The sequence below is a fragment of the Toxorhynchites rutilus genome, chromosome 2, assembly GCF_029784135.1.
Source record: "Toxorhynchites rutilus septentrionalis strain SRP chromosome 2, ASM2978413v1, whole genome shotgun sequence".
Lineage (NCBI taxonomy): Eukaryota > Metazoa > Arthropoda > Insecta > Diptera > Culicidae > Toxorhynchites > Toxorhynchites rutilus.
The window spans coordinates 179,230,220-179,248,133 of NC_073745.1; the positions used below are offsets into that span (position 1 = coordinate 179,230,220).

At 44.5% G+C, this 17,914-nt stretch overlaps 1 protein-coding gene across 1 annotated transcript; it reads right to left on the bottom strand.

Annotated features, from left to right (window-relative positions):
- Positions 1 to 804: 804 nt before the first annotated feature.
- Positions 805 to 4,151, bottom strand: LOC129770005 (uncharacterized). The gene is made up of 3 exons (XM_055772579.1): positions 2,665 to 4,151; positions 1,916 to 2,611; positions 805 to 1,713 (listed from the first exon to the last, which is right to left on the bottom strand). The coding sequence occupies exons 1-3, from the start codon at positions 2,724 to 2,726 to the stop codon at positions 972 to 974; spliced, it is 1,500 nt and encodes a 499-aa protein (XP_055628554.1). The 5' UTR covers positions 2,727 to 4,151; the 3' UTR covers positions 805 to 971.
- Between the last annotated feature and the right edge of the window lie 13,763 nt (positions 4,152 to 17,914).

The following is a 17,914-nucleotide window of genomic DNA, read 5'->3' on the forward strand; positions in this document are numbered from 1 at the left end:
ATGAACGATCGTGTGGAGGCGATCTGGCGTAGTGGTAACATCCATGCCTCTCACGCTGAAGGTCACGAGTTCAATTCTCACTCCCGACATTCTTCCAAAAATGGAAGTAAAAGTGACGAACCAACCAAATGAGTTGAAAATCACTATAATACAGATGAAAAAAAAATGAACGATCGTTACGGCAGCGGAGCGGGGATTTTTAAGCTGACTGGCTGGCTCGAGAATTACGCATGTGTGAGACTGCGACCAATGTTTCATACATTTTTTTCTTTTTCCTTTCCAATCGTGCTTCATTCTATTTCGCTGCTGCTCTGGTTGCCCGTTTTGGTCGGTACGATTTGAGGAACACAGAATGGACCAATCAAAAATGGGCACATAGTGCATTTGGACAATGCTTGATATTTCACAATTATTCAATTATTTATCTCAAGAAAAATGAAATGTTATTCATTATGATAGATGCGTAGATATATTTCCTATCTATTGATGCAAAAACCTTTGCGATCTATTGAGAAATGCTCGAGTTATAAGCGTTCCAAATCTTGCATTTTTTCCTACTTGTTCAGTGCCTAGATTTCCATTTCACCCCTATATCTTCCGGTTACACGTAGTCCTACGTCAAAAACCGAGGACTGTGCCGGAGAACTGAATAAAGCACATCAAGCTCCTTCGATTTATTGGCGAGGAATGTACCGATATATTGATCATCAAAATTTTTTAAACAAATAAGAAAATGGAATCATGGGAACTGTGATATTCAAGAAGTCAGTGAGGAAAGAACGTTGGCGATAGGCGAATGCAAAATTATCATGTAAATATAATAACTCCTGGTTTTTATCATATTTATTAGATCAATTTTATAAAAATCACAATGCTCAATCTATATAGTCCATGTTCATTGAAACAGCATCTTGATGGTAAAATTTTCCTAAAACAAATATGGCAGTTTCACGATCAACAATTATGGAACACTAATACATGTGGGAGTCATAAATATTAGTTGGTGCAAACCATCGCTTATTTCTCTGTTTTATCGGGGCGTTTAAGACTACGAAAGATTGTGGAACCGTATTTCGCGACTCAGTTTTTCTTCGGCTCAAATGATATTTGCGATATTGATCACTTGTGTTTTCCGCGTAGTGTTTGTTTGCTTCAATTATATTGCTTTGGTTATTTCTGAAGGTTTTTTTCCCACCCCGAAGCTGGCTTATATTATGGAGGGCCTTGTCATTTTCCATTTTAATCGCAAGTATCGAAGATTTTTGGACATTACTATCGAATTTCTTTTTCTCTTTAGTGTTTCGCTCATTTCCAGAAATGTAATGGTACGAATTTGCCTTCGATGAGTAATCCTCTTGGTCATTCCCTGTAATCTTGGTCGACACGCTGTTCCCGTCTTGCCGCAATCCGATTTTGTTCTTTCCATCGTGGATGGTTTGGGCTAGAAAACTTTTCGAAGATTGTAATGGTTTCGTCTTAATGAGTAGTTCTCTTTTCGCTTTTCTATATTCTGGCAGAGATGCAAATTGGGCCAATTCCTCATCTGTTGCAGGTTTGTGCTGATTCAAAACAGGTATTCTGCTGCGTAATTTTTGTTGTCCATTATTTTTCTTATTACTTCGTTCCTCAGCTGAGTCTTGCGTTTCAAATTTCATATTTGATATAGGTTTCGAAATTACTGGTCGACTTCGTGGAAAATCTATAAATGAACACCTGAAAATAGAGAACGTTCTGTTATTTCTCTAATTGTTAGACAAATGATGCTGCTGAACAGCAATGTGTTCATCGTGTCTGTTTGGAAAGAATTAATTCATTTTCTAGCAAATTATCTATTACTTTAAAAATGTTTTGTACACGTACACTATCCATTTGTTACACAAATGAGTGAACACCATAATCAACACCGAATGTATACCTGTATGTTGGCTCGTAACTCATATTTCCTTCTAGTTTCAATATCCCAGCTTTTGGTTTGGCAATTTCAGGTTTCTGTGTGATTGCAGGATTCCGGTAACTGCTGTTGTATTCGGGCAGTAACTTACTAAACTCGCCATCGAGAAGAAGGTTATCTTCACGCTTCGCATAACTGGATCGATCCACTGTATTCTGCGAGGGACAACGAAAATGGTCCTTGTACTCTGGAACCAGATCGACTAATCCACTCAAACTGAGGTTATCAACTTTTTTGATTGGTGCACTTTTTATGAAATGATCGTAGCTTTTGTAACATTCCATGTATTCGGATGGCATTCCTTTTATGTTAGCACTAAAATTGATATTATTTAGTTGTGGAGTTGACTGTGATTTCTCAATAGGAAACTCAATATATTTATTCTTATATTCGGGTTCCAGCATAATATTTCCGTTCAACTTGATGTTGGTTCTCTCAAATTTCTTTTTATTGTGCAAACTCAGATCCGAACTTATCCGTTCCCTTTCTTTTTCGCCATTCCGTGTACCATTACTCTGAACAAGTTCTCCTGTATGATCTGAAAAATCGATCAGTTTATATGGAATAAATGATGATCGATACTCTGAATATTTGGGAGAGCTCAATGACTCGTTGAATGTTTCGATGGCTTCCTTTTGTTTCACCAACTCAGGGCGGGATCTGAAATTTAAAGAATAACTTTGTCAGATGTACTTTTTTTTGTTATGAAGTACTTGGCCATGGTTTCTTTGGTGTATGCTATGAAGTTTGAGTTATGTTCCGTTTTTTTACTCATGGTTCCTGACTCTATTTGCAGTGTTGTATGCCTTCTTGTAAGAGGCAACCTTAAATTGTACTCGTGGGGATGGAAGCATACAGCGTATTCGGTTTTACGCGATGTATGCGATAAGGATGGGTCCGACTGGTTGTACAGAGAAAAGTGACTTTTAAGATGTTCAGCTAAAAAGTTTTAAAAGAATTTCATTAATTGAGTATGCATTGACATTTTACGGATGATTTTGGCGTGGAATCTATAAGAAATACACACAGATGTATTTCGTTTTTAAATATGTTTCTTCAAATGATTTTTTCTATATTGGGTATGTGAATACGACTCAGATCTCGGACATTTTCAATAGTAAAATCGAAGTTCGGGGTTTGGTGCATCTCAGGTCGTGATAGTTGTGTCTGCTGGACGGAATAGCTACATCATTACTCGATGACGATGCTTATACGATAGATATTCAATCTTCATCTGAAGGCTTTTAATAACTCCCGTAAAGAGGAAAGTTTCTTAGAGAAAATTTCTCATTCCCATTCGTTCGGATCGGATCGAGGATCTAGGATGAAATTTTGTAGGCACCATTCAGGATCGTAATTGCACGGTTGTTTCCACAATCCAGCTTGTCATCTATTTCATCTATGGGGTAGATTACCTCTTCTTTCCACTCCTTCAGTAGCTCTACCGTGTTCCAGATCCTGACTATCAACCGGTGTATACACACTATAAAATTTTCCGGGCCACCCTTGAAGAGTTCCGCTGCGAGGCCTCTAGCTCGGCGACGTTGGCTTGTTATGAAAAGTGCTTTGCTCTCAGTTGGATTCATTTGGAGTTCATCCCGTCGCGACATTCGCTATCCAACTCTTGATGAGTAAAGTTCAGTGTCGTCATTGTGCGTTTCCACTTTTACTATTGTGCGAGTGAAGGTCATTGCTGTCCGCTTTCGAATTGACCTTTTGTGAAGTGGAACAAAGGAAGCAGCGCTCTTGCAGTTTGCAGCCCTTGGCGGCTGTTGAACATTGGCATAACGGGATCGCCAGCGTGTGGCTGTCGTTAACGGGAATTATCATCACGTGACCGTGTGAGCTATTATTGCGCTATTGTGTTGATCCATAGCGCGTAGCCTCTGTCTCTCCCTGGTTAGGGCAGTAGAGCGCAGTATCGGAACAACTTTTATATTAAGGTACACATATTTAATGTTAATATTATTGTTCAACTCATATGTTCAATGCTTAATATTATCATCATAATTTTTTGTTTGTTTGTTTTGTTATTTTTTTTTTGAGATTATTGTTAAAATCAATAATAGATTAGAAATAAGACACAAATTTTTGTAAAATGGAGAATAGTGGAGGATCTCCAGAGATGGAGATCTCCGATAATGAATCCCATTCAAGATCTGGGAAAAAACATAAACGAGTCCCTCAAAAAGAAGATAATTCTTCTGGGGACGAATCTGCTCATCCTTCCAAGCCCCCCTCTAAGAAAAAAGCAAGCCTCCCTTCTGAACCCACTGTTACTTCCACTCCCCCTCTCCCATCATCGATTTCGCTTCCCTCTTCTGATGTTTCCGATCCAACCCAATCCTCGTCCTCGTCCTCGTCCTCGTCTTCTCCCTCTGTTGTCTCCGCTCCACGTGTCAGAGTTTATCCAGAAGATGCACCTGGAACTGGCCCGTGGGTTGTTTTCCTCCGGCCAAAACCAAAAGGAAAAAGCCTTAACGTGATTCAGATCATGAAAGATCTGGCCAGATACACTTCTGTATCTGAAATTCGCAGGGTTAGACCGAACAAATTGCGGGTTGTCGTGAATGAACGGAAACACGCAAACGAGATTGTTGCTGATCAACATTTCACTCTCGAATATAGAACATTTATACCCTCCCATAACGTAGAAATTGAGGGGGTGATAACTGAAACGGGTCTGACGAGCGAACAAATAAAAAAAGAAGGAAAAGGCAAGTTCAAGAAGCTTCCCTCAATGGAAGTAAAGATCTTGGACTGTCGCCAACTCGGGAAACTCTCCCATGATGGGGACCAAACTAAATTTACGCCGTCAGACTCGTTTCGAGTCACCTTTGCTGGTGCCGCCCTCCCTGACTACGTTATGGTGGACAAATTGAGACTACCTGTGCGACTCTTCGTGCCAAAGCCCATGACTTGCAACAAATGCAAGTCAGTTGGTCACACTTCAGATTATTGTGCCAACAAGGAGCGCTGTGCCACTTGCGGAGAGCAACATGAGGGGAAATCCTGCAGTGCGACTGAGCATAAATGTCCATATTGCGGGGGATCCCCACACGAGCTCTCAGTTTGTGAAACTTACAAGAGTCGCTGGGAGAAACAGAAGCGCTCTTTGAAGGAACGCTCGAAACGCACTTTTGCGGATATTTTAAAGGGCGCTTCTCCACTGGCCCAACAACAACAACCAATCTCAACACACAATATCTTTTCCACGTTGCCAGTTGATGAAATGGAAGCGGACACAGCTAGCGGGGGCACACCGTTTATTTTCAAAGGGAATCCCCGGCGCAAAAATGTGACCACTCCCAAAGTTCAAGAACAAGTCCCCCCGGTGATACCCCCTGTTAGCTTGCCTAAAAAATCGAGTGCAGCGGACAAGCAAAATCAGGTTCCTCCTGGCTTCCGTGGGAATAGTTCACCTTCGAACGACCCAGCACTCGAGGGGACATCAAAAACCCCAACTGTCCCTGTTTTTCCGTCCAGCTCAACTTCCCAATCGGGATTTATAAAGTTGTCTGACCTTTTGGATCAAATCTTCAAGTGTTTTAATGTTTCCGACTCCATCAGAACCCTTGTCATCTCAATGCTTCCAGTATTAAAGACAATTTTACAGCAATTGATGCAAACATGGCCCCTCCTTGCAATGATTATCTCTCTTGATGTCTAATTTAGATAGAGAGGTCGGAGATATCACTGTTTTTCAGTGGAATTGTCGTAGTCTTATCCCTAAATTGGATACATTCAAATTTTTAATTCATAACTTCAATTGTGATGTTTTTGCTCTGTCCGAAACTTGGCTTTCTTCGCGAGATGATATCTCTTTCCACGATTTTAATATTATACGCTTGGACCGCGATGACAGATACGGAGGGGTACTATTGGGGATCAATAAGTGCCACTCATTTTTTCGAATTGACCTTCCACCTATTGGAGGGATCGAAGCTGTTGCTTGTCATGCAAACATCAGAGGCAAAGACCTCTGTATTGTCAGCTTGTATTGGCCTCCGAGAGCTGCGGTTAGCCGCAAACAACTTGATGACATGTGCTCACTCCTTCCTGAGCCACGATTGATCTTGGGAGACTTCAACTCTCATGGAACTGCCTGGGGGGAACAGTACGACGACAATCGTTCATTGTTGATATATGACCTTTGTAACAGCTTCAATATGACCGTTTTGAATACTGGGGAAACAACACGTGTGCCTAAACCTCCTGCTAACCCAAGTGCTCTTGACCTCTCGCTTTGCTCTAATTCACTATCGTTAGATTACAAGTGGAATGTAATCCAGGACCCCAACGGTAGTGATCACTTGCCAATCAAAATTTCCATCACCATTGGGTCGAATTCTTCTGAATCTATAAACATGGCATATGATCTCACAAGACACATTGACTGGAAAAAATATGCGGACGCGATTGCTCTAGCCATCAATTCCAGAGATGGTTTACCTCCATTGGAGGAGTATAACTTTCTTTCTCGTTTGATCTATGACAGCGCGGTTCGCGCTCAAACGAAACCCATCCCAGGTTCCACTATTCGTCGAAGGCCTCCCAATCTATGGTGGGATAGCATATGTTCCAAGCTTTATGTAGAAAAATCGAATGCATTTAAAGCTTTTCGGAAACGTGGAACCCCTGAAAATTTTCAGACGTATTTGGACCTTGAAAATTAATTTAAGAACTTGTTCAAAGGGAAAAAACGTGCTTATTGGCGAAATTTCGTGGGAGGTTTGTCACGAGAAACGTCAATGAAAAAATTATGGAAAGTGGCTCGAAACATGAGAAATCGCTCTTCAACGAATGAAAGCGAGAATATTCACATCGATGGATTTTGAATTTTGCACGGAAGGTTTGTCCTGATTCCGCTCCTGTGCAAAAAATTGTTCGAGATATACCACAAGATAGGTGCGATCTTGATTCCGAGTTTTCGATGGTAGAATTCTCTCTTGCTCTCCTTTCATGTAACAATTCTGCTCCGGGATCGGATAGAATTAAGTTCAACTTGCTGAAAAATCTCCCTGACGTGGCGAAACATCGCTTGTTGAACTTATTCAATCGGTTTCTGGAGCATAATATTGTTCCAGATGATTGGAGACAAGTAGGAGTTATAGCTATTCAAAAACCTGGAAAACCCGCGTCCGACTTCAATTCGTACCGTCCAATAGCAATGCTGTCTTGTATACGGAAATTGTTGGAGAAAATGATCTTGTTTCGCCTTGATCGATGGGTTGAAACGAATGGCCTACTCTCAGATACACAATATGGGTTCCGCAGGGGCAAGGGGACGAATGATTGTCTTGCGTTGCTTTCTTCAGAAATTCAAATGGCTTACGCCGAAAAAAAAACAAATGGCTTCAGTATTCTTGGACATAAAGGGGGCCTTTGATTCTGTTTCAATAGAGGTTTTGTCAGACAAATTACACTCTCGGGGTCTGCCGCCTCTATTGAATAATATGTTATATAACTTGCTTTGTGAGAAACATTTGAACTTTTCTCACGGAGATTCGGCAGTATGTCGGATCTCTTACATGGGCCTCCCCCAGGGCTCATGTTTAAGCCCCCTTTTGTACAACTTCTATGTAAGCGACATCGACAATTGCCTTACACAAAATTGCAGCCTAAGACAACTTGCAGATGATGGAGTGGTGTCTGTCGTAGGATCAAACGAATCCGACCTGCAAGGACCCTTACAAGATACTTTGAACAATTTTTCAACCTGGGCCATTGGGCTAGGGATCGAATTCTCCACGGAGAAAACAGAGATGGTGGTTTTTTCTAGGAAGCATAGACCAGCAAAACCAAAGCTTCAACTTTTGGGTAAACCGATCACTCATGCTATGTCATTCAAGTATCTTGGGGTCTGGTTCGACTCCAAATGTACTTGGGGGGCCCATATTAGGTATCTGAGTAAAAAATGTCAACAAAGAATAAACTTTCTCCGTACAATTACCGGCACCTGGTGGGGAGCCCATCCCGAAGATCTTATTATGTTGTATCGAACAACTATTCTCTCAGTGATGGAGTATGGCAGCTTCTGTTTTCAATCAGCTGCCAAAACACACCTCATTAAACTCGAGCGAATTCAGTATCTTTGTCTCCGTATTGCGTTGGGATGTATGCCCTCAACGCATACCATGAGTCTCGAGGTTTTGGCAGGCGTACTCCTACTAAAAGATCGCTTCAATTTATTATCTCTTCGGTTCCTCATCCGGTGTAAGGTTATGAATCCATTGGTGATCGGAAATTTTGAGCAATTGATCGAGCTAAATTTTCATTCTGGATTCATGAATTCATATCATGAATTCACCTCTATGCAGGTTGTTCCTTCTTCGTATATTCCCAACCGTGTTTGTTTTCCTGACTACATCAATTCCTCTGTACATTTCGATCTGTTCATGAAGGAGAAAATCCATGAAAATCCAGATTATCTTAGATTGGGGTTCGTTCCTACAATCTTCAATGCAAAGTATGGGCGTATCAATTGTGATAATATATACTTTACTGATGGGTCCTCTATGAATGAGTCCACAGGATTTGGAGTGTTCAACGTATTTTTTAGCACCTCACACAGTCTTCAGAATCCTTGCTCGGTATATATTGCTGAATTGGCAGCGATATACTGGGCGCTGGACAGCGTCGCCTCACGACCTGTTGAACACTATTACATTGTAACGGATAGTCTTAGCTCTGTCGAAGCTATCCGTTCAGTGAGGCCGGAAAAGCACTCGCCGTACTTCCTTGAGAGAATACGAGAAATTTTGAGTGCTTTATCCAGACGCTGTTATGTCATTACCTTTGTCTGGGTCCCTTCACATTGCTCAATTCCGGGTAATGAGAGGGCTGACTCATTGGCAAAGGTAGGTGCAATTGAAGGCGATATATATCAGCGTCAAATCGCCTTCAATGAATTTTATTCTTTAGTTCGCAAAAATACCATCGCTAACTGGCAACGCAAGTGGAATGAAGATGAATTGGGCCGGTGGTTTCACTCGATTATCCCAAAGGTTAGCCTCAAACCGTGGTTCAAAAGTCCGGACTTGAGTCGGGACTTTATTCGCACCTTCTCCCGACTCATGCCCAATCACTGTTCGTTAGATGCACTACTCTTCCGTTTCAATCTTGCCAGCAGCAATCTCTGCGTTTGTGGCCAAGGTTATCACGACATCGAGCACGTTGTTTGGTCGTGCGAGGTGTATCTGGTCGCCAGATCTAATTTAGAAAATTCCCTTCGGGCCCGAGGAAGACAGCCCAATGTGCCGGTGAGAGATGTGTTGGCTCGGTTAGACCTTGATTACATGTCCCATATATATGTTTTCCTTAAAGCTATAGATCTTCGTGTGTGATTGTCCCTACAACCTTATACCCTCCTTTCCTTCCTTTGCGGGTAATTCGTCCCCTTGCTATAAATAGTAGAATAAGTTGAAATGTAAATAAACTATAGATATACGAATAGATTTAAGAATTGAGTGCTCATCAACATTGTTACAATTTCCTTATATCCCATCCTTCTCCTAAAAATATGTCACCTTTCTAAACTCGAGTACACCGCGAGTAATCGGTTTTCCACCTTACTAACCATAGATGTAAGAAAATTGTTTTTATATATATATATATATATATATAATATATATATATATATATAGTTTTAAAAATATGTTTAAGAATTCGGCTCCTTTAAACTTAAGTAACTGAGCCTGTAAAAATAAACGAATTAATAAAAAAAAAAAATCCCGTCGCGACCAATTCGAAATCGTTCAAGTTCAGCATTCACCATCCTGATTAAATCACGGGAATATACCTACCAAAGTATATTTGTACATTGTCAGCATGAATCTGGATGGAACAGTATGTAACCACCGTCGGTAGATCGTTGATATGGCAGCAGAAACGCAGAGGACCGAGAACTGAGCCCTGAGAAATTCCTGACGACACTTCGACACTGCTTGAACAACGATCACCACAGAAAACTGTCTGTCTTCTTCCACGCAGGATTCTACCAGGTTTGCGGCAGTAAGTTAAACCGGGAAATTAATTTGCTAAGCAATTTACTATGTGGAATAGTATCGAAAGCCTTAGAAAAGTTGAGCAGTAACAGTATTGAATGACTTTTGTCCCTTCTCTGTGTCATAAATCAGAACCCTATTTTGAAAGTAGCTTTTCAGGATCTGACACACATAAATAGTACGGTACCTTCATTCGATGATATGCTTCGGCAACGGCAGCTTCTCAACTGGCACTGTTGAAAGCATTTTTTACGTCTATCGTTATTATAGCGCAATATTGATTTCCGCGCCTTTTCAGCTTTAAAGCTTTTTTGGCTGCTTCGGTAATTAACAGGACGGCATCCACCCTGGATTTATATTTTCGGAACCCGAACTGCGTCTTCGAAAGTCCGTTATCACTTTCCGTGCACTTCGTCAACCTGTTTATAATGCTCCTCTCCAGCAGCTTTTCGAGAGTATCCAGTAGGCAAATATGCCTAGTAAACTGGGCGACGTTCGCCTTTCGGTATTAATTTTCGTGGCAAGGTATCGTCACAGCTCTCACTATCAAATTTGCCAGTTCGCCGGCATGAGACTGGTGACTGTTGGTTCCTCTTGGAGTGATTCAATCAATAGATTCTCGTCGAATTCCATGATTCTCGTCTGGCCATGAGTCGAAATGTGCTGTTTAGCTTTTTTATAGAGGTGAGGAACGCTCTACCAGCCTTATCTGGGAAGGGTTAACCCAGACGTCGAGTGGGGATCGCACCCACAAAAACCAAGCCCTCTACTCGTTGCCTTATTCCCCCTGGGACCACATCTAGGCGACTACTTCAGGGGGCGGCTGTGCTCATGCACTCTTCGAGTTTTCAACGCTGACTAGCGTTGTCCTTCCCTTTTTCTCAACATTTTTTCTCTCTATTCGCTTTTCATTCCACTGCGCTTATGTCCTCTTCGCAGGCATCCATTTACCCGTCGAGACGTGTACCGATTAGGTAGTGCCCTCCAACATGACGCGCACTCCGTCACAGCGGCTCTCGGGGGGGACTATCCGGTACTACAGCCGTCTCGATTATTCATCTCTTATGGTCAGGCGTTATCCGCATGCTGGTCGGTCCTCCACTTCCGCTGTAGCTCGGACATGATATGTACGATTGCACTGTTTACTGCGTTCCAGGTGCCCTCGTCACGACACATTTCCTCCACGATGTTCCTAGCATGAAGGGTAGGCAGCCCCTCACGCACTGTGGTGAATCTGGGACATTCGAATACGATGTGTTCCGGTGTTTCCTCCACATTTCCACACTCCGGACAAAGAGGCGATCTTGCGTGTCCGAACCGGTGCAGATACTGCCTGAAGCAGCCATGACCAGACAAAAACTGCGTTAGATGGAAATTTACCTCTCCGTGTTTCCTGTTCACCCAGCCCATTAGTGTCGGTATGAGCCTGTGCGTCCACCTGCCGTTTTGCGCGGCACTCCACTCTTGCTGCCACCTAGCCATCGACTCCGCCCTCATTAGCTTCCGGATTCCTCTGGTTCCCCTCCTATAGCACTCGCTGTCCTCCGCCAAGATGATGTCTATGGGGACCAACCTGGCTATGACGTAGACCGCTTCTGTTGACACGGTTCTGTACGCACTCGCGACTCGCATCGCCATGAGCCGGTACGTACTATTCAGCCTCTTCGTGTTCCGCTGAGTTTCTAACGCCGCGATCCAGGCTGGACCACCGTAACGTAGTGTCGATGAGGAGACACTAGCCAAGAGGTGCCTCTTGCTGCTGCTTGGGCCAAAGTTGTTGGGCATGATTCGTGTCAGTGCATTGATTGCCTTCGTTGCTATTTTACAAGCGTAGTCGACGTGACTGTTGAAGTTCAGTCGATCATCGATCTGCACCCCCAGGTATTTTAGGTCTCGCTTCGAGGTTATCGAGTGCTCTCCAATTGTGATTTCTGCACGTTGCACCGCCCTGCGGTTGCTGACGATCAGCATTTCCGTCTTGTGGTGGGCTATCTGCAGTTTCACACTTTGCATCCACCTTCCGATCATGTCTATCGACTCGGTCGCGAGCATTTCGACCCGTTCCAAAGATTCCCCTGTCGCGAGAATAACGATGTCATCCGCGAAGCCAATGATCTCCACACCTCTGGGCAGATTCAGTTTTAGTACACCATCGTACATACTGTTCCAGAGCGATGAGCCCAGGACAGAGCCCTGCGGAACTACCGCCGTAGTTTTAATCTGCGCCTGGCCCGTGTTTGTCTCGTACACCAGCACACGGTTCTCGAAGTAGCTTCTCAGTATTCTACATAGGTAGTCTGGGACTTTCATCGTGTGGAGCGCAGTCGCGATGGCCTCCCAGCTGGCACTATTGAACGCGTTCTTAACGTCGATCGTTATCACTGCGCAGTATCGATTTCCTCTGAGCTTCTGTTTGGATGCTCTGTTGGCTCTTTCGACCACTATGCGAATGGCATCTACCGTGGATCTCCCTTTCCGAAATCCGAATTGATTATCGGACAGTCCACGAACTCCCTCCGTGCATTCCGTCAGCCTATTAAGGATGATTCTCTCCAAAAGTTTCCCAAGAGTGTCCAACAGGCATATGGGTCTATACGATGCTGGACCACCCGGCGTCTTTCCTGGCTTGGGCAGTAGTACTAGCTGTTGTACCTTCCATCGATCCGGAAAGTAGCATTCGTCTAGACACTTCTGCATGGCTGTCCTGAACATATCAGGGAATGCTAGGACTGCCGCTTTCAAAGCTACGTTGGGGATTCCATCTGGGCCAGGCGCTTTCTTCGTTTTTAGGCGTTTGATAGCTGCAACTAGCTCATCGTTCGTCACATCTCTGCGTTCGATGCTATCCTCATCCTCTCCATATGGCGTGGGTGGCCAGGTCGTTGGGTCGTGCTGCGGAAATAACCCTTCCACGATAATTTTTAATTTTTCGGGACACATTTCGGAAGGTGTCGTTGGGCCCCTGAGCTTCGCCATCACCATTCGGTAAGCATTGCCCCATGGATTGACGTCCACGTCCCGACATAACTCCCTGAAGCAATTAGATTTGCTCCGCTTAATCGCCCGTTTAAGAGTGGATCTAGCCTCTCTGAATTCCACTCTCCGCTCTTCTCTGGTGTCTATGCTTGACCGTTGGAAACGTCTTCTGGCGCTAAGGCAGTTGGCCCGAAGCACACCAAGTGCCTCGCTCCACCAATAGGCTGGAGGTCGCTTATACCTGGGTTCCCTTTTTCTTGGCATTGTTATATCACATGCTGTTGCTAGCGTTTCCGTCAGTTCATCCGCGTTCATGTTCAAGACGTCGCTTTCCACGCGTAGTGCTTCGATGAAAAGGTCCTTGTCAAAGGTTTTTGTCTTCCACCTGCGCGGGCATGTCCTATTTATCCGTACTGCCACGGAGTTTCGTTGGCCAATGGTATAACGGATGGCTTGATGATCACTGTGGGTGTATCCTTCACATACCCTCCACCTCATTTTCGTCATTAACGAAGGACTGCAGAAAGTCAAGTCGATGATGGACTCTCGACCCTCTCGGCGGAAGGTACTAGTGGTGCCCTCGTTGCACAGGGTAACATCCAACTTGGCTAGAGCTTCTAGTAAACTAGTCCCTCTCGCGTTGGTGCATCTGCTTCCCCACTCTACTGCCCAAGCATTGAAATCCCCTCCTATAACGACTGGTTTTCGTTCGGCGAGCTCCTCGGTGAGGACATCCAGCATATAGTGGAACTGGTCCATCGTCCATCTGGGAGGTGCGTAGCAACTGCAGATAAAAATTCCGTTGATCTTTGTGATCACGAAACCCTCGCGAGACCTCGAAACTACCTCCTGAATGGGATATCGGCCCATGACCTGGATGGCGGCCATTCCTACTTTATCCGTCACCCAATTACCGTTACTGGGGGGAACGCGATACGGCTCCGCGATAATTGCGACATCACATTTTGTTTCTGTCGTTGACTGCCACAACAGTTGCTGTGCGATGTCACAATGGTTGAGATTAATTTGGGTTATCTCCATCACTGTTGGCTTGCCCTCGCCTGTTTGTACACAGGGCAATTAAAGCCTCCCGTCATATGGTCATTACTGTCCTCTTTTTCGCAGAGCATACACCTTGGTTTTCCCTTGCAGTCGCTGGCAAAGTGTCCCTCTATTCCGCATTTCCTGCACAGTTTGGATCTATCTGGCCCCAAGCAGCCTTTCGCCAGGTGGCCGAAGTTTAAACACTTGAAACATCGCTCCAGTTGCTTGGGAACAGGCGGAATGATTCTAAAACGACCCACAGCCCAGCAGACGTTTATACTCTCTAACTTCAGTAACTTGTTCGCTGCGTCCGTTGAGAGACGAATCGTTGCGGTCTGCGTCCCGCGATACGCCTTTCGTAGTCGGATTTTCATCGGAACTTTGCCCATGATGTTTTCCTCCTCCAACTTCTGACGTAGGTCTATCTCGGTGGTGAACAGACTGAGGTTCCTGCATTCTATCGATGCCTCGGAGGATAAGGCCCTTACGTTCGCTCCATCGCCGAGAACCCTTTCTACAAGATCCTTGAATGCTGAGCTCCTGATTTCTGGGTCTCTCTTCAGCTCGAACAGCATTTCGCCGTTCTGGGTGCGCCTGGACTTCACCACGCTCTCCTCCAGTTTCTTGAGGCCAGGGTCCTCTCGCATTTTTTTAAAGAGATCAGCGTATGATACGTTGCCCTTCGCTTCGACGATGAGTGCATCGCCTTTGTCTCTCGCCCGCCGAGGATTAGGCTTCTTGTCTTTTGGCCCCTGCCACTTTTCATTCTCTTTCTTATTTTTTTCCACTATTTTCACTTTTCTCTCCCTCTCTTTTTCTTCGTTCCTTTGTTTTTTCTTGTTTCTTTTCCTAACCGTGCTCCAGTCGTTTCTCTTGCTATCGGTGCTGATCTGGTCATCGCTGTCACCCAGCTCTTCGCTGTCGCCCTGGGCGGCACTATCGTCTTGATCATCGTTGTCGTGATCGTCCTTGCGTTTTTTGAACATTTCTTCTTCTGCTGGTGAATCCTTTTTTCTTTTTTCCGAACGGTTTCGACGAATCTTTGGCGTCACCTGTCCAGCTGCAGCTCTTTGCAACGCTTCTGCGAGTGCCTTCTCGGCGGTTTTCGTCCTTTCGACGAGTCCATCGTGCTCCTTCAAAGCTCGTCCCAAGAGAGATCTTATACCCGACATCCTGGTCTTGATCTCCTTATGCACGTTGGGTTTGTCCTGCACGAAGGTGTCGAGTTCTTTGACCCTCAACATGATCGTGCTCAGGATGCTATCTCCAGTCAGCCCTCCTTCCTGGGTTAAACTACCGCTGGACTTTGGCAGGAACAGGGGATTGATCCCCCGACTTTGCTGGGTCTCAGGTATTCCTCCATTACTGCCGCTAGGGCCTGGTGTTTCCACTTGTTTGAGTATTGGCGATCGCAGAAGCTTTTTACTACGAATGAACGCGTTGGCTTGGTCACCTGTATCCATCATACTCTCTCTTCGTTCTTCGTTGGTTTTGTAGGTTGTCTCCATTTTGGTTGGGTCCCAACTTCGGGCCGCTATCTCCGCTCGTTGTACATAGTCGCCTTTTTGTGATCCCATGGTTATCTATGCAAGCAGTGAGGCCATGCAGGGGTTGACACGGTCCTTTATGGGGACCGTGTTCAGAGCCGGATCAGCGCAAGTCAGGAATGTGACATCTGATGCCTAGTACCTAGTGCCAAGGCCTAGACGAGCATCAAACGTACCCGAAGACTTGCCAAGTTGTTACCGGGACGGGGGCAACCGTACTATTAACCCACACGCCATTTCAGGTAGGTGTCACCCTTCCTTACTCAGGGAGCAGAATAGCACGACTGTCGGCTTTTAGCATCGCATGTTATCCGTTTTCGTGTCTTGTCCGTTTTCCATGTCATACCAGTATGTCGTAATCAGGATCTTACTGGCGTCGATCCTGATGTGCTCGGCACTCCTCTCGTTGCTCCTGTACACGGTATTTCCCCCGTGCATTCTCCATAGGCTTTACCGCGCCCTTACTCGCGTTGTCACCCGATTAGTCGCCTTCTACGACAGGGACAGGGACGTAGACCCGAAGTGCTATTCTAGGCCGGCAGCTCCACGGCAGCTTGCTTGATGGTCGCTGTGAGTATAATCATCACACACTTTTCAATTTAATGCGAACGTCGGACTGCAGACGGTAACATCGATGATTGATTCTCGACCGTTTCTTTGCAAAATGCTGGTGGAGCTTTCGTTGACCAGTCTCATATTTAGCTTCGCCAGGGCTTCCAGTAGACTAAAATCCCTCGCGTTGGTAAATCTACTCCCCCACTCTACTGCCCAGGCGTCGAAGTCTCTGTCGATGACTATGGGACTCCGTCTGATGAGCTCTTCTGTTAGGTTATATAGCATCAGATCGAACTGTTCTATTGTCCATCTCGGGGGTGGGGGTGCATTTGATTTCTTGATTGGTACACGCTCATAGGATAGAGACAAATCGGCAGACTCAGCCAAAGGGGCGAGTCCAACGAGACGAACGAATGAGCGTTAAAAGGCAGCGATGGCAAAAAAATACATTCATTACGATTTGTTCGCTCGTTGGATTCACATGCAGGCTAAAAAGGGTCCTTTTCAGGATCACAAAATTATCTTCAATCTAAAGAGTTTATTGTTTTGTTATCACTCGATATCCCAATCTTGTTCAGCTAAACCTTCCTGTTTAGCGATTGTGTTTGCCACTCGCCACAGCTTTCACAGTTGGAAAATTTCTTCCCATCCAGCTTGTGACATGTTGTACAGTAAATTATATTTAATGCGACGTGCCGAAACACCACTCAGTGTCGCAATGGAGGCGATTTTAACCTGCAATTGAACATTTGCGATGACAGTGGTACAGTGTCGACTTTCAATGTGGGGTCATGATTTGGATCTATGTTTACAAAAATGTCCAACTAAATATGTCGCATTACATGACCGTCCAATTAGCTAAATGTCGAACTAATTGTAAATTACTGTATTTTCAATCTGGAAACAATTTAAGAATTGGTGAAAATTGAATAATCAGGAAAGTCCCCAACTATTAACAAGCTCACAACAACTGCTAAATCCACATACTCATCAGATCCTGGCAAACAAATTATGAAAAAATCAATTTGTGTTTTATTATTATTTTGGATATTATTATAGAAAGCATTGAACTATATTTCGTAAACTCTTTTTTGAAAGGTTTAATGGCCCTGATAAGCGCCGTGTTTTATGGAATTTTAGAAAACTTAGTACTCGTGGTTTTGAAAAAAACCATTTCGAACGCACTCGATGCCGCCTTGTTCTGGATTTGCCACCAAAGCAGATTGTATAAAGAACAAACTTTTTTCTTCTGCTACCTGCTGCCGTTTTGCGATTGCGTTTGCCACTCGCCACTCGCTGCAACTGCCTGTTGTCTTGATGAATGTGTTCTGTTCTGAATGCGGGTTTTCTTATCGTCGCGAGCAGCTTTGCCAGCCAACTCGATCACTTCGGCGGCCGAAACTTTATAACGCTAGGTGGACTGGTGTACTGGAACTAACGCGCTCGGCCTAGCTACCCTTGCGGAGTAATTGGAGAATTCACCTACGGGGAATCGCAGGCTAACACGGTTCGAGCGGGATTTTGCCTTTCCCTTCACTTTTCCTTCTTTGTCATATCCAGACATGGCTGCTTGTGTTGGTTTGTAAATGTGATGTGATGCGAAATGATGTGGTGTACGGTTTCGATGAGCATGATCGTTACGGAAGGAAGGAAGGTCTTGTATTATAGAGACTTTAAACTTTTGCAGTTCATTCGTCTCTAGCCTTGAGAAAGGCCCTTTGAAAACTCTACTTTACTCTACTTCAGCACTACCACCTCCGCCCTCTTGCCTTGAGAAAGGCACTCGATCCCTCGCCGTCCAGCCCGTCCAGCAACGATGTTGTCCAGTCGGTGTC

Bases quoted from the DNA above. Each gene is read 5' to 3' on its own strand.
- LOC129770005 (XM_055772579.1), bottom strand. From the start codon at position 2,726: ATGAGTAAAAAAACGGAACATAACTCAAACTTCATAGCATACACCAAA. The intron at 2,612-2,664 runs GTACTTCATAAC...TTTAAATTTCAG, and splicing joins ACCAAAGAAACCATGGCCAA to ATCCCGCCCTGAGTTGGTGA. The intron at 1,714-1,915 runs GTATACATTCGG...CTCTATTTTCAG, and splicing joins AGTTACGAGCCAACATACAG to GTGTTCATTTATAGATTTTC.